The following is a 13,480-nucleotide window of genomic DNA, read 5'->3' as shown; positions in this document are numbered from 1 at the left end:
ACTGGAAGGGGTAGATCCTCTATTGACGTTAACTATCTCTATACATAAATCTCTATGCCCAGAATAGACCTAATGGATGTCCTTGAGACTAAGGACTAAACCAAAGCACAGTTCATTATATATAAGATACCTTTAACGATCTCAAGTCTAAGGACACTTGTACAACTATCACTCAGTGAATAACTATTGACACCTGAGTAATCTCTATTAGTTGTTCAACTTATCAAGTCATGTTCAGTGAACTTATTCCCTAATAAGCACCTACATACCAGCTATAGTATCACCACACAAATGCCTATGAGAACAGACATCCTCCTGAAGGGAGCAAGCATAGTATGTACCAATCTTTGCGGATCCACTAACATCCGATTAGTTATCCTATGATCAGGAACTGTTTAAGTCCAGAGTTGTCATCTTCTAGATCCCATTATTATAATCTCATTATAATTCTAGAAGCTTTACTCTAAACTATGGAACATCTTATTTAATACACTTTAAATAGATAAAGCCCATAAAAATATAACAAGTCTTTTATTAATTCAAAATGAAATCAAATAGGAATACAAGAAAGTTCTTCCTATCTCATCATACATGATTGGATTTAGGACAAACACTTTCATGAAGCACCTGTACTACATGATCAAAAATTCTCACTGCCCTAATAAAGAACAAAGGACTTTCTTTGAAGGGCCGTCTGGTGGAGGCTCAAGCTCGGGAGGTGATCGAGGTCATGGAGGATCTAAGGGAAAGTCTGTAGAGGATTCCTCAACTAAGGGGGAGAAGAAAGGGAGAAGTGATAAGGGAAAAGAAAAAGAGTCGTCTGCTGGAGGCACAGGGAAGCCTGATGATATCTACTATAGTGGAGAACAGGATGACTTTGATATTTGTGACGTTCCCACTGAACCAGTCTTGGAAGATAAAGATGGTTTCTTTGAAGCTGAGGAGGAAAGTGATTTTGGAGAATGGGAAGAGGAAGCTCCAGTGGATCCTCTGTTTGAGAAAGAGTTTCAGCAGCAGCAGTCAGAGATGAAAAGAAAAGAAGCTGAACTCAAAAAGGTCTCCCAGATCATTGACATGAAGAAAGACATACAAAGAACAGAAACTCTTCAAAAGCAACGTCTTCATGATATTAAAGCTCAAGAAAGGAGAAGAGATGTCAGACTGAAGATTGGTGAAAATGGGATGAAGCTAGGAGAGTACTTGATATGCCTCAGCTGAGCACAAACAATGATAGACAGTTTCTACATCTTCTGGACAAGCTGGAGATCTCTAATCTAGACAATGACATGTACATGAATGCTATAAAGACTGAAGTCTCAAGGATCACAGCTGCCTTTAACATATCACTAAATGAGATGAGCATATTTGTATATTGTCAGAGCGAAGGATCTTTCAAGGTGTCACTTCATCTGTTTGAGAATCGTTCTTTGTCAGAGATTTGGGTTCTTCTCAACAAAGTCAAAAGAAGCTCAGAATTGAATGAAGTTCTTAGAGAAAGACTCAAAGAGTTTGCCAGCAGGGCTAGTCCTCAAGTGGTCAACAATCCTCATCAGGTAAGATTCTTTAAGTCTGACTGTCTTCAAATCTGCCAGCTCGATTCACAATCTCTTAAAGACTACTCAGCTAAGCATCTGGTCTGGATGGAACATCACTTAAGAACTGCTGGATATTCATCCATGTTGAAAACTCAAGCAGCTGATCTGATTCAAGCTTATTGTGAAAAGAATATTAAAAGGTACAATCAACTCAAGAATAAGCTAAAGACAGTTGGAGTTCAACCAGTTAGACCAGACAGCTTCACTTCAGAAAAGGATCGTGTCTTTGACAAGGAGCTGCTTCAAGATTTAGAAGAAGGTGAAGTCAGAAGAGAGGACAACTGAATTCAATTAGCTCAAAACTCAATGTAATATGATTAGAGCTTTATGAATCAAGATAGACTAATGTAGTTACATGTTCAGGCTAGAGGAACATCTATCTTGTATTCACTTGTAAATTTCGTTTGAAATCTGGAAATTGTTAAATATAATCCAGAACTTTTCTGCTATTTACTTTGCATTACTGTTTATATCTTTTTCTTATTTGTTAGTTGAGTTATCCTCTAGGTATTTGTTGTTATTGTCTAACAAGCAAATAGGGGGAGATTGAAAGGCATATGTCATAGCCTATTTGTTTATTCGAGGATTTAACTCAACTCAAATAAGAATATAATAAGTAAATAGTGGATCTATCGTCAGAGAGATCTCACAGAGTAACATATGTCAAAGGATTAAGTAACATTGTTCATCTACAGACTTGATGACTTAATTCACTGGAAGAAGCTCAAGCAATTGATCAAGCCTCGGTGATATAAATCAAGATTGTGGATTTAATCAAGTGACAGAGATCTCGTCAGGGAATCAATTAATTACAAGGATTTAGTCTGAAGAAAATCAAGAGTATCAAGGTCAAGGCATGAAGAAACGTCACGGAAGTTAGTCACTCATGAACCAGACAGTATATCGAGTGTCAACATTGAAGTGGTGGAATTGATTCGTAATTGACAGTGATTTTCACAAGATTTTCAGAAGAATGGTTGCTGCTCTAGATTGGTATTAATTCTCTATTAATTAATTAAGTCATATAATTTAATTAAGAAAATAAATTAAATCTGTAAAGATTAATTTATTGATTAATTGATTAATTGATTAATTAATTCAGAATTATTATTTGATTAAAATCTGTTTAATCCAGCAAGACTATCTTTTGTATTAGGAAGACAATCGGTATGACAATCAATAGTCATACCGAAAGTCATGCTAGTTCATTTTGATTGTCTTGCCGAAAGTCCTACCAGTTCAAATGGATTGTCATGCCAGGTCATTTGATAGTCTTGCCGAAAGTCTTGCCGATTCAATTGGATTGTTTTGATTACTTAAACAACATAAAGCAGATCATTTTTCAACAAGAACACAACATTGAATATTCAACAGCAAAACACAGAACAAGAGAACCTGCAGAGAAATTATTGCAAACTACACAGATCATTTATTTGTAGTATTTATTGTTAAATCCAATCCACTAGAAATACGTTTCTTGTTCTTGTGTAACTATCTAGCGGATCGAAATCCCTAGAACTTAATCTCAAATCGCTTTTAGCATTTAATCTTTTTATAGCAAAAATAGAAAAAGTTCATGTCGAATTTATTCTAGATTTGTAATAATTGATTTGAGATTAATCCCTTGTAAACGATACCGTTGTTGTAACACCTTTCAAGTTTAATAATAGTTTTATTTAACTTGAATTTTGTTTCACCTTTTTATTCCGCATTTTATTCGATTAAACGGTATTGTTTGTATTCAACCCCCCTTCTACAAACATATTGGGACCTAACAAGGGTTAAAACTATAATATATTGTACCATTTGATTTAGTCAATGTTATTGTATTTATAAAAAGAAAACTAATATTGGTCGATAATTTGAAAGGATTAACAAGTTCAACTAATATTTAAAAAAAATTATCGAATTGAGGAAAATAATATACAGTGTTAACAAGTTATTATAAAAAAAAGATTAGAATCGTAAACGAAAGAAATTTGAAAATGATTTAAATGACGATATTAATACAAATTTATCTTCGGATTGTTGAAAGAAAAACTTGTGAATATTAGTATATAGTCTTTACGATATATAATTATTTTATGTCGTATCCATGATTGATACTCTGTTGAGTAAAAATAGATATTGATTGAATTTCAGTGCTACTGCGACTACAATATATAAATAATTGCAATGTATTTATTAGATAACTCTAATTTTTGAATAATATTAATGCATGTTACTTGAGTAATTTATTGGCTAACGATTAAACATATACATAACTGAGATATCTAGCATATATATAAACGAGACCAACATAATTACTCGAAAATATAAGAAACAATAATTTACATATTTGACTTTATTTTTACTAATTCTAAAAGATTCAATGCTAATATTGTATTCGGATTTATTGATACACTAGAAGAGAATAACGAAAGTCTTTAATGTTGTGAAAATGTGAATCATCAATTAAATTTAAGATTTTTTTTCAATATGTTAAAAACTAGGTGGGATATGTCAATTTTATTTGATGAATTATAACGTTGACAATTATCTGAAATCTTATAAAATTAACTTTATATAATAGATTAGATTAAAAACTAAGGACACCGCCAGATCAACTTTAGTTAATGAATTAAGACATTAGCAACGACATAAAATCAACATAAATAATAAATTAAAAAAATAACAGTTTTCATAAAAAAAAATTTATATTAACGAAAGTGTAAATTATACTTTGTTGAGGAGTACGATTGCAGGTCTTGACCACGCTACATAACTTATTTAACTTATGAGTTACTAATACTTTTAAATTAAGCAAGATAGTTGTAAATTTGTAATGACTTTAATAATAAAATAGCTCACAGCTCATTAGTCATTACTCAGGTTTATTTAATCAAAATTCAAAAAATTTACTCGACTCTTTATTAAACATAGTGTTAAGTTTTAGTTACTTTTTATGAACATACAGACAAAATTTCAATAGATTAACTTCAAATCTTTTACTTCTAAATGTGCGGTAACTAGCATTCATTCAGTAAATACAAATTACACAACATATACAAATTACACGACATTAACATGAAAATATGTAATTTAATTAATGAGTTATATTAGAAATATTGTCTAAGTTGCTAATGTCTTACCTGAAAATCATACACACCCATAAACACTCAATTTATATTTGATATATTTTAGATGTTATATAATATTTATTAATAAGAAAACGATCAAGAATTTCACTAATATAATTATATGGTGTACAAAACAATTAAAAAATAATTCACACTGTTATTATATTAGTCGTACGATTACAATGCCAAGTCTTTGAAAATTAACTTTATTGAGCTTACCATATTTACCGGTATCTTCATGCACCATATCTTGTAAAATAAATTTTAATTCGAATCTGCATGTATTTCTTTTACCAGGAAAGTTATTCTGGTCACAGGTCATGAATTTATCAACATAGTTGCCAATGTCAATAGCTACATGTTGTGAAAAGAATCCGATTGCAAACTATGTGCTTGAATTCATATGTCTACTTTGTCCAATACAATTTCTCGTGCATCCATCTCCGGTTCAATCTTTCAAAAGTTGAAGATATATGATCAGAAGTCCAAGAACTTCCATCAATAACTCAAGATATTTCAGTTTCATCATAAATAGATACAAGTTAATTACTATCTCTTTGATGTATATTACATTCCCTGTTTTCAAAAGTGTAGCCATTAGATTTTGCAGAGCTTGAAAATCTGGAGGTTTTTCCGTTAATCAAACCTTACTCTATCACATCTGCTTCATAGAAGAATCCTCCTTCCTCCTCCGCCAACGTGATTGAAGCACATCTTTCCTCTATCTCTTTCAAAACACCACAAGGCGACACCATCGAAAGACACAGCTATGAATCACTATAATACCAACCCACGGGCACTGCCAAGTGCCAAGCAGTGCTCACACAAGCTACACAGAGGCCATACTGAACGTAAACTCGCAGAACTACCATGTAAACTCGCAGAACTACCATGTCACTAGAAAAGCAGATTCAAAAATATTTTACTTTGCGGTATAGATAGAAGCAATTGAAGCAACTTGGCTGAAAAAGAAAAGTTCTAGTTTCTTGGAAGTAAGAAATTTGTGTAACATATGTGGACGCCGCGTGCTGTGGGTGTGATAAAATGTTTCTCATTGTTTCAGGCAAGAAACAAATTCTAAGAGAGATTGCATTAGGTTAAATATAAATGTAGCTAAGCTAAAAATTGTATGTGATATAAAGTCCAAATTCCAAACCATCATCAGCAAGCCTACGGTAACATTTCATTTAGTGGCAAGTACTTGAACTAAATACAATCCGACTCAGATTTGCTTCACACTACTAGTCATATACGATCAGACAATTGGCAATGTACAAATCAATCCCGATCGGTTGAGTATTGTCCTAGTATAACTACATGTAATCTATAGGACAAGGTATTTATATATATACACAAGCTCCATTATCTTCTCTCTGTAGCTAATGACACTATTTCTGTAATTAACAAGATATATATATATTAATCTCTATGATACAACCACCGACTCTTCCCGAAAACTTCCTAGACTGTTTCTTTACCTTGTCCTTCAAATTCTTCTCAGGCTTCAAGTCAAGATCAATTTCCAGAGTCTCGGAAGACCATGAGATCAAAACTGCGGCGTGAAAAATAAATTGTGTTAACTGGCTCACAATCTGTACAAAGAATTCCCACATCTAAATGCCTAGTATACACACTCCAGTTTGGTAGAACAAATTGGGTTCCTGGACAAAGTCAACAAATTTAATAAATGCTAGTACCGAAAAGCCTATTTGAACAAACATGGAACTGTCAATTAGTTCATTAAGAAGCAAGAACTTACTACTGGGTATCTGGACCCCCCATAAGCCTTTCAACAAAATGTCGCAGGGATTAGGCAACAATGCTAATATTTTGGACAGGTTTGCACCAGAAGCAATCTCTTGCCATTTAATGAACTACTCGAAAAAGCGTGAAACTTCACGATAGAGTTGTTCAGCTTCAAATGGTTTTGATACATAACCATCCATTCCACATTTTAGGCATTCTTCGTTGGTAGCATGAATAACATCAGCTGTCATTGCCATAATAGGAATATGACATCTTGAGATATCTTTGTGAGCATCCCTCAATAGTTCTCCATGTTGGATTCGATCATTGATATCGGATTCCATTTCTCGGATCCTTCTCGTAGCTTCAAACCTTTAGCAGAACAACCTCACCATCAGCCATATTATACAATGAACGAAATTAAACGAGCTTTACATACCACCACTCTTCTGTAACATAATAACTTAACATGCAACGACATTTTTAGATAACAACAATCAAAACAAAGCAAAAAAAAGATGTACACAATAACAAAAATAATAAAAAAAACAAAATATGGAAGATAAGCTTCTAGGCGGTAACTTATTGTAGAAGATTTAATACATACCCATCCATTTCAGGCATCTGGATATCCATGAAGCAGGCATCAAACTGGTGAGGGGGTTCCAACAGGGATATTGCCTTCTTTCCACTCTCTGCACAGACGACATGTGCACCATACCTTTTTAGTGCACCAGCAGCTACTCTGAGATTAACATTATTGTCATCCACAACTAAAATTTTTCTACCAAGGAGAAGACTGCGGAGAGACGAAGTTGGGAGCTCCCCATTTCGATTATTTCCTCTGTTTTTGACACCTGTGGCACGTTGTAGTGAAGCAGCCAGCATGCTTGCTCTCAGGGGCTTCACAATGACATATGGATAATAGTTGCCCAAAGTTTCATGCCCATTTCTGCTAGAATTTACAGAATTAGCTAAGAGGAATACTTTTGGAGGAACACCTTGGTCAAAATTCATCAATCGGCTGACAAAGAGAGCTGACGTGCCTAAATCCGTATCCCAAATTTCTTGTTCAACAAGTACTATGTCAACAACCTTTTTTCCACAGCTTATGACAGATAAACCATGATTCAAACCAGAGACTACTTCGACCTGGATCCCAAGCCGCTGAATATGATATCTTGATGCTTTTGCTCGGACCTCCCTACTGTCCACAACAATGGCATTCATGCCTTGAAATTCTGTAGATCCTGACTGCTGGTTGCTTTGTTGAATCTTCTGTGAATATGAACTGTTGTCGCCATTTGAAAATACAACAGTAAATGTAAAGGTGGATCCTATCTTGGGTAAGCTTACAAACCCGATTTCACCATTCATAAGGCCAACCAAGCACTTGCTAATGCTTAATCCAATACCTGTGCCCCCATGTGTTCGAGAAATAGAAGGGCCTACCTGCATAAAAGGAGTGAAAAGACGGGATTGGGCTTGTAAAGGGATTCCAACACCAGTGTCCTCCACTGATATAATAAGGTTGATGACTTCAGAAGAAGAAGATGATACAGGACAAGTTGACCCCTCTTGATTTAATGTTTTGAATCCTTCCCAGCTCTTGCTTCTATCTGCTACAGGGAACCCACTTAAGGTGTTCTGCCTCGAAAATTCCTTCTCAACTTCTGTCATGCCCATCACCTCCTCCACAAGATGGACCGTCACAAATATATGCCCTTTCTCAGTGAACTGTAAAAAAGGATAACCATTGTAGATCAATTTACATATAAAGAACCAGGAATACATAAAGTAACTCAAGAAATATTGTGTAAACTACGATATACAGATAAATCAGCCTTTTGGAAGCACTCGAAAACTATACTCCAGTGTAGCAAGGAGTACACATATGAACATATATATACACTACAAGTTTAACTTTTCGAAATAGATATGTTTGATCCTCTAACAAAATGAGTCCCATGGTTCGACCCTTCATTTTGCATTTACTAATAACTGCTACGTACATGTCACATAGGTGTACCACAGAAACTTTTGCTTACATTAGTATATATCTTAGTTCAATATTCTGCTATTACGGTCCCCAGCTACAGTTATATATATTACAATGGTGTCACGTTTGTAAACTTACTTTAATTGAGTTCCCCATAAGATTTGTGATGATCTGCCGGAATCTTCCAGGATCGCCAATTAGCATCTCAGGGACCTTTTCGGAAATGTAAACTGACAGCTGTTACATAAAAATGCTCTTTAGAACAGATATGAAATATCAAAAAATCCACAAAGGCAAATTGACAACAGAGAAAGGTAACAACAAAAACCATAAAATTTACCTCAACTCCCTTGTCTTGAGACTTTCCAGAAAATAGAGACAAAACATCATCCAATATCTCTCTTAGATCAAACCGCACTGCCTCAAGCTCTAGTTTACCAGCTTCTATCTTTGCTTGGTCCAGAACCTCATTTATAAGAGAGACTAGAGCTTTTCCACTCGCCTGTGCAGTCCTAACATAATCTTGTTGAGTTACATCAAGATCTGTGTCCATGAGCATATGCAACATCCCTGCAGAGAAGAAACTTGATATAAAACTTGATTTGTCAAAAATACCTGACACTTCTGTTTGTGTTGCCCAACAAAGTATGATGGTTCATGGAGTTTATTTAGAGCTTACCCAGCACACCATTCATTGGGGTCCTGATCTCATGGGAAACGGTTGCAAGGAACTACGAAAAGAAGATAGGTGATGAGGATTACATTAAAAATAATATATTAAAACCTTTAACTTTTTAAATTTCTACTAAAAAGGTATTTATTTACCTGTGATTTGGCAACATCCGCTGCCTCTGCACGCCTCTTGAGCACCCTCATCTTTTGAAAATCATCTTCAACCTTGGTTATTCTATTCATAGTTGCATGAAATATTTGGGCAATAAGAAGTGTAATTACAAGTATCCCATATGAAGTTGTTATTGCTAGCCATGGCCAAGGGCGTTTCTGCTTAAATCTGCACTAAGAAGATATTTACTGAGGTTATCTGATAATAGTTGCACGAATATTTGTGAAGAATAGTATAAAATTACTAGAGCTGTGAAAATCCGAGTTCATCAAAAGTCCTCGGTAGTAAGCAACTTAGAATAGAATCAAATTGCAAAGGAATGCTCATATCTGGAAGAGAACAAAAGGACATTTGATCCCCACAGTCTAAGACACAACAAAAACTTTTGCAATCATTGACAAAAGAATAAACTAGAAAGTAGAACCTTGTACCCACTTGCGACAGGTATAGACATCATTGCATATACATTCTTTTAGATGCAAACTTTCCAATTTCACAATTAACTAATCAAGTGCTTAATTTCAAAAGTTCAAGAGCATTAACTGTTTGAGAGAGAAGCCGTTTAGGTTATGTAGTAATGTAAGAATATATTTTACATCCACATTTACATCTATCCATAGGAACACCATTTTTTCCTCAACCTGATTATATATGTTGCTGATCTAAATTTATTGTATTTCCAAGTAGAATGTTGCATCACTCACCTGCAACGCATCTCATGCTGTCTGAAAGGATCTCCAAAGTTAAGAGGACTAACATGCTCCAACTCATCTTCAAACTCATTTGAACCATACATGCTGATAGGGAAAGACAGGTTGGTGGTATCATAGACATTAACAAGTATTGTTTGTTTGCTTGCAAGCTGTTGAAGTAACTTCTCTACAAGCGATTCAATATCAAAAATTCCACCAAGGTACCTGATTGGAAACAATAACAACTAGCATGATAAGGTTGTTCAAGTTCAAACTTTCTCTCCTTATTTTTTTTTTGGTCAATGATAAGTATAGATAATCAATCTGATGCTAAAACCTCTTAGTTCACGCATAACACGAGGGTCATTCAATTTTTAGGTATATAAATAGTAGTTTGAACAATGTCCATATATCACGCCACCCGAAAACCGAAATAACAAGACTTTCTTATATTGACAATATCGCCTTATATAGCATTTTGGTGTACTTAAAAAAAAGATAATATATATTATGGAGCAAACGATAATAATTGAAGGTAATGTTAAAAACTTGCAAAAATTAAATTTAAAAATAATAAATATACCCGTCAGTTGCTTGAACTCTCTCATCTGGTGTTGCATTGGAAGGAAGATCTCTCTTGTAGACGGCAAAAGTCAATATGACACCTAGGCGATTTGATTTGAGCAGCCTTAAAGGAGCAGTGAGAACCCCTTTTCCAGATGCTCTTGCACGCAAGACATTCTCACGATCTTCCTGTTGATTTATAAGATGTTACACTTTTTATTCACAGATTATTACTCGTAATATATCGAACTTCTCACCCACCCATATTTATTCTACTTTACTAAGCAGCAAGATGATGCACAACGTTATTGTATGGAGCTTACATACTTTACACCACAATGGCCAGCTTTAATGCAAAAGATTCCGATGCTCTGACTGATCTAGTGTAACTATATTATATGCCATATTTTACGATGATAAAAAAACTAATAACAGTAATTATCCGTAAACATAGCTGAAAACTTGATGAATTCCTGAGATGCATTAATCAAAGAGATCAATTTACCTTCCCTGACAGCATATCAATGGAAACCACGTGAGCGACCGTCTCCTGTGCAAAAATAACTGGAGCATATTCCTCCTGATTTGGCTGAATTAAAGATGGCTCCGAGGCTTCAGATGCTTCTCCATCATCTACATCCTTATGAACTGGGACTTGATCGGGAGGATCCATCCTCTTAATTGTCCAGCCTTGCTGCTTCTCAAAATGTTCTCTTTCGGAGTGGAGCACCCTCACAGCATATGCTACACCACTTGTGAGGGGCCTCTCGAAAGCTGTTCTTTCAGTGTACCTAGCAAAGGTCCCCTGCAGGTTCATGATCAACTTTTAGATTTCTATTTGCTGTATACTGAGATTGTAGCTTTAAGGGAGATAAGATCTAGCAGTCAAGAACATTTTCTAATTCACCATTCTTAGGAATTTGAGTCGTCACAATACTAAAGTATTGTATTATTATCAGATATGCAGGCTAAAAGAAAAATTAAGGCAAATAAGGACAGAAACATAAACACAAACGCATTACTATATCAGCTCTAGCTAGGTAGCAGTCAGATATATGATAAGAAGAGGATACTACCTGATCAATAGCAGAGGGATTCTTGGCATGGTGAAAGGTTGAAATCAAGATGGACATAGCTTGGACATGATTCATACTCACATTAAACTGATCTTGTAACATTCTAGCCCTCTCATCACACATGCTTGCAAGAGTCTCTTTCCTTTTCTCGAAAGCTTGAGAGTTCATGTACCAAAATACCCACATCGAAAACAAGATTCCAATTAGTACCCATGTCACCAAAAGATTCCTCCACCAGCTTTTTCGAAATCTCTTAGGACTAAAAAACTGGTTATAAAGACTATGAATCTTATAAGCACTGATCTTATCCCACCACACAACCCATAGTCTCCTACCATCCCCAAGCAACTTATTTTTAGTGCTCATAATTCCTCCATTAATGAACCAACTCATAGAAATCAATGATATAATCCATCCCCATAGCATCAACAGCAAGTGCCCCACCTTGAGAGCAAACCCAACAACATAAAAATAACTCATCCACAACAGTAACAACTATAAAGTTACCCCTTGAAATAGTAGTATCAAATTAAATAACCAACCCTCAAGACAACAACAAAATTATAAAAACCTCCCACTGTCAAATCCTCACAACTGTCAACATATACAAACATCAAACTTAAAAGAAGAAAGAAAAATGAAGAATGAAAGGCAAGGAAGTTTGATAAGACCGCAGCCCCTGAGGCAGTAAATAATAAAACTATATTTATTTATTTATTTATTTATATATAAGACAGGGAGGCCAAAGGAAAGGATGATACTACCTTATCCACCCAAAATATCTTGAAAACTGGAATGCTGCAACAACTGATAAAGATAAGCAATACATATACCCAAACACCCACCAGACCAAAATAAAACAAGAATCAAACCATCCCCTCAAGATTCCAAGTTCAAAATTTGATTTTTATCCACCAATCAAAGGTTTTAAAAAAATGACCCAAGAAATGATAAATCAAACCAGAGTTGCTACAGCAAAGAATCTAACAGAAACTCTAGTTTAGTTAGTAACAACAACAAGTAGTACAAGTACTAGAAGAAGCTAATCAAAAGCATGTGGGTGTAGTTTGACTAACTCGAATAAGCCAATTATATGAAGCATGAGGGTTATATGTGCGTGTGTATGTATGTTTTTGATTTTATGGACAGGAAATATAGGCAGAAGAATCTATGTAAGAAAGGAGGGGAGGGGAGAATAAATATGGTGGTAAAAATGTTTGTTAGACAAGCACATGCGCTTATCTTTATCCATTCTTTCTATTCTCACCCCCACAATAATTCATTATACAATTCACTATTTAATGTCCACCTATGCATCTATCTATATCTATGAGGTAATTAAACAAAAGGCTTACACTATAATGCTGAATTGATTATGAAAATTGCCTTGTATGTTTATTCTGGACCTTGAATGTATCGTTTTCATACAAGTGTCAAAAAGAAATGTGCTTTCCTTAATCTGCTTTTGCATTATAGAGGTTAAGAGTAACACATGTTGTCCTTAAATGAATAGTGATCGCCTGATTTGTCATTAGTCATCGTATGCCCTAAATGACTCGGCATAGTAGATAGTATTTGAAATTTATGAAATCGAAATTTGAAATATATAATTTGATAATGATTGAAAAATTAATTTAAATTAATTCAAAAGTTATTTGAATCAAAAACTTAACTGAAAATGATCTGAAATATTAGATTTGATTATAATTTTAATTTAATTGAAATATATTATTCGAACCGAATAAAATCTGAAATATGGGATAGAATACAAATCTAAATTAGAAAAATGATAGAATTTAGTATATTTTCTTTAAGATAATTGAGTTTAGTTTAGTTATATAGTTT

The 13,480-nt window shown here is 34.5% G+C and overlaps 1 protein-coding gene across 3 annotated transcripts; it reads right to left on the bottom strand.

The window, feature by feature from the left end:
• Nucleotides 1–5,872: 5,872 nt before the first annotated feature.
• On the bottom strand, nt 5,873–12,919 carry LOC141659040 (histidine kinase 3). Of its 3 annotated transcripts, none has more exons than XM_074465772.1 (12): nt 12,400–12,919; nt 11,636–12,229; nt 11,065–11,364; nt 10,579–10,748; nt 10,008–10,220; nt 9,285–9,471; nt 9,139–9,190; nt 8,800–9,029; nt 8,598–8,696; nt 7,068–8,197; nt 6,474–6,832; nt 5,873–6,375 (listed from the first exon to the last, which is right to left on the bottom strand). In XM_074465772.1, exons 2-11 carry the CDS (start codon nt 12,113–12,115, stop codon nt 6,589–6,591), a joined length of 3,105 nt encoding a protein of 1,034 aa, XP_074321873.1. In that variant the 5' UTR covers nt 12,116–12,229; nt 12,400–12,919; the 3' UTR covers nt 5,873–6,375; nt 6,474–6,588. The 3 variants fall into 3 exon arrangements, with proteins under 3 accessions (XP_074321873.1, XP_074321875.1, XP_074321874.1); XM_074465774.1 differs by having other exon boundaries at nt 11,636–12,079; nt 12,400–12,918; XM_074465773.1 differs by having other exon boundaries at nt 5,873–6,266; nt 11,636–12,919.
• Nucleotides 12,920–13,480: the final 561 nt, after the last annotated feature.

The sequence above is a fragment of the Apium graveolens genome, chromosome 5 (assembly GCF_009905375.1).
Source record: "Apium graveolens cultivar Ventura chromosome 5, ASM990537v1, whole genome shotgun sequence".
Taxonomy (NCBI): Eukaryota; Viridiplantae; Streptophyta; class Magnoliopsida; order Apiales; family Apiaceae; genus Apium; species Apium graveolens.
This window is presented reverse-complemented; position numbering and strand designations above follow the sequence as displayed.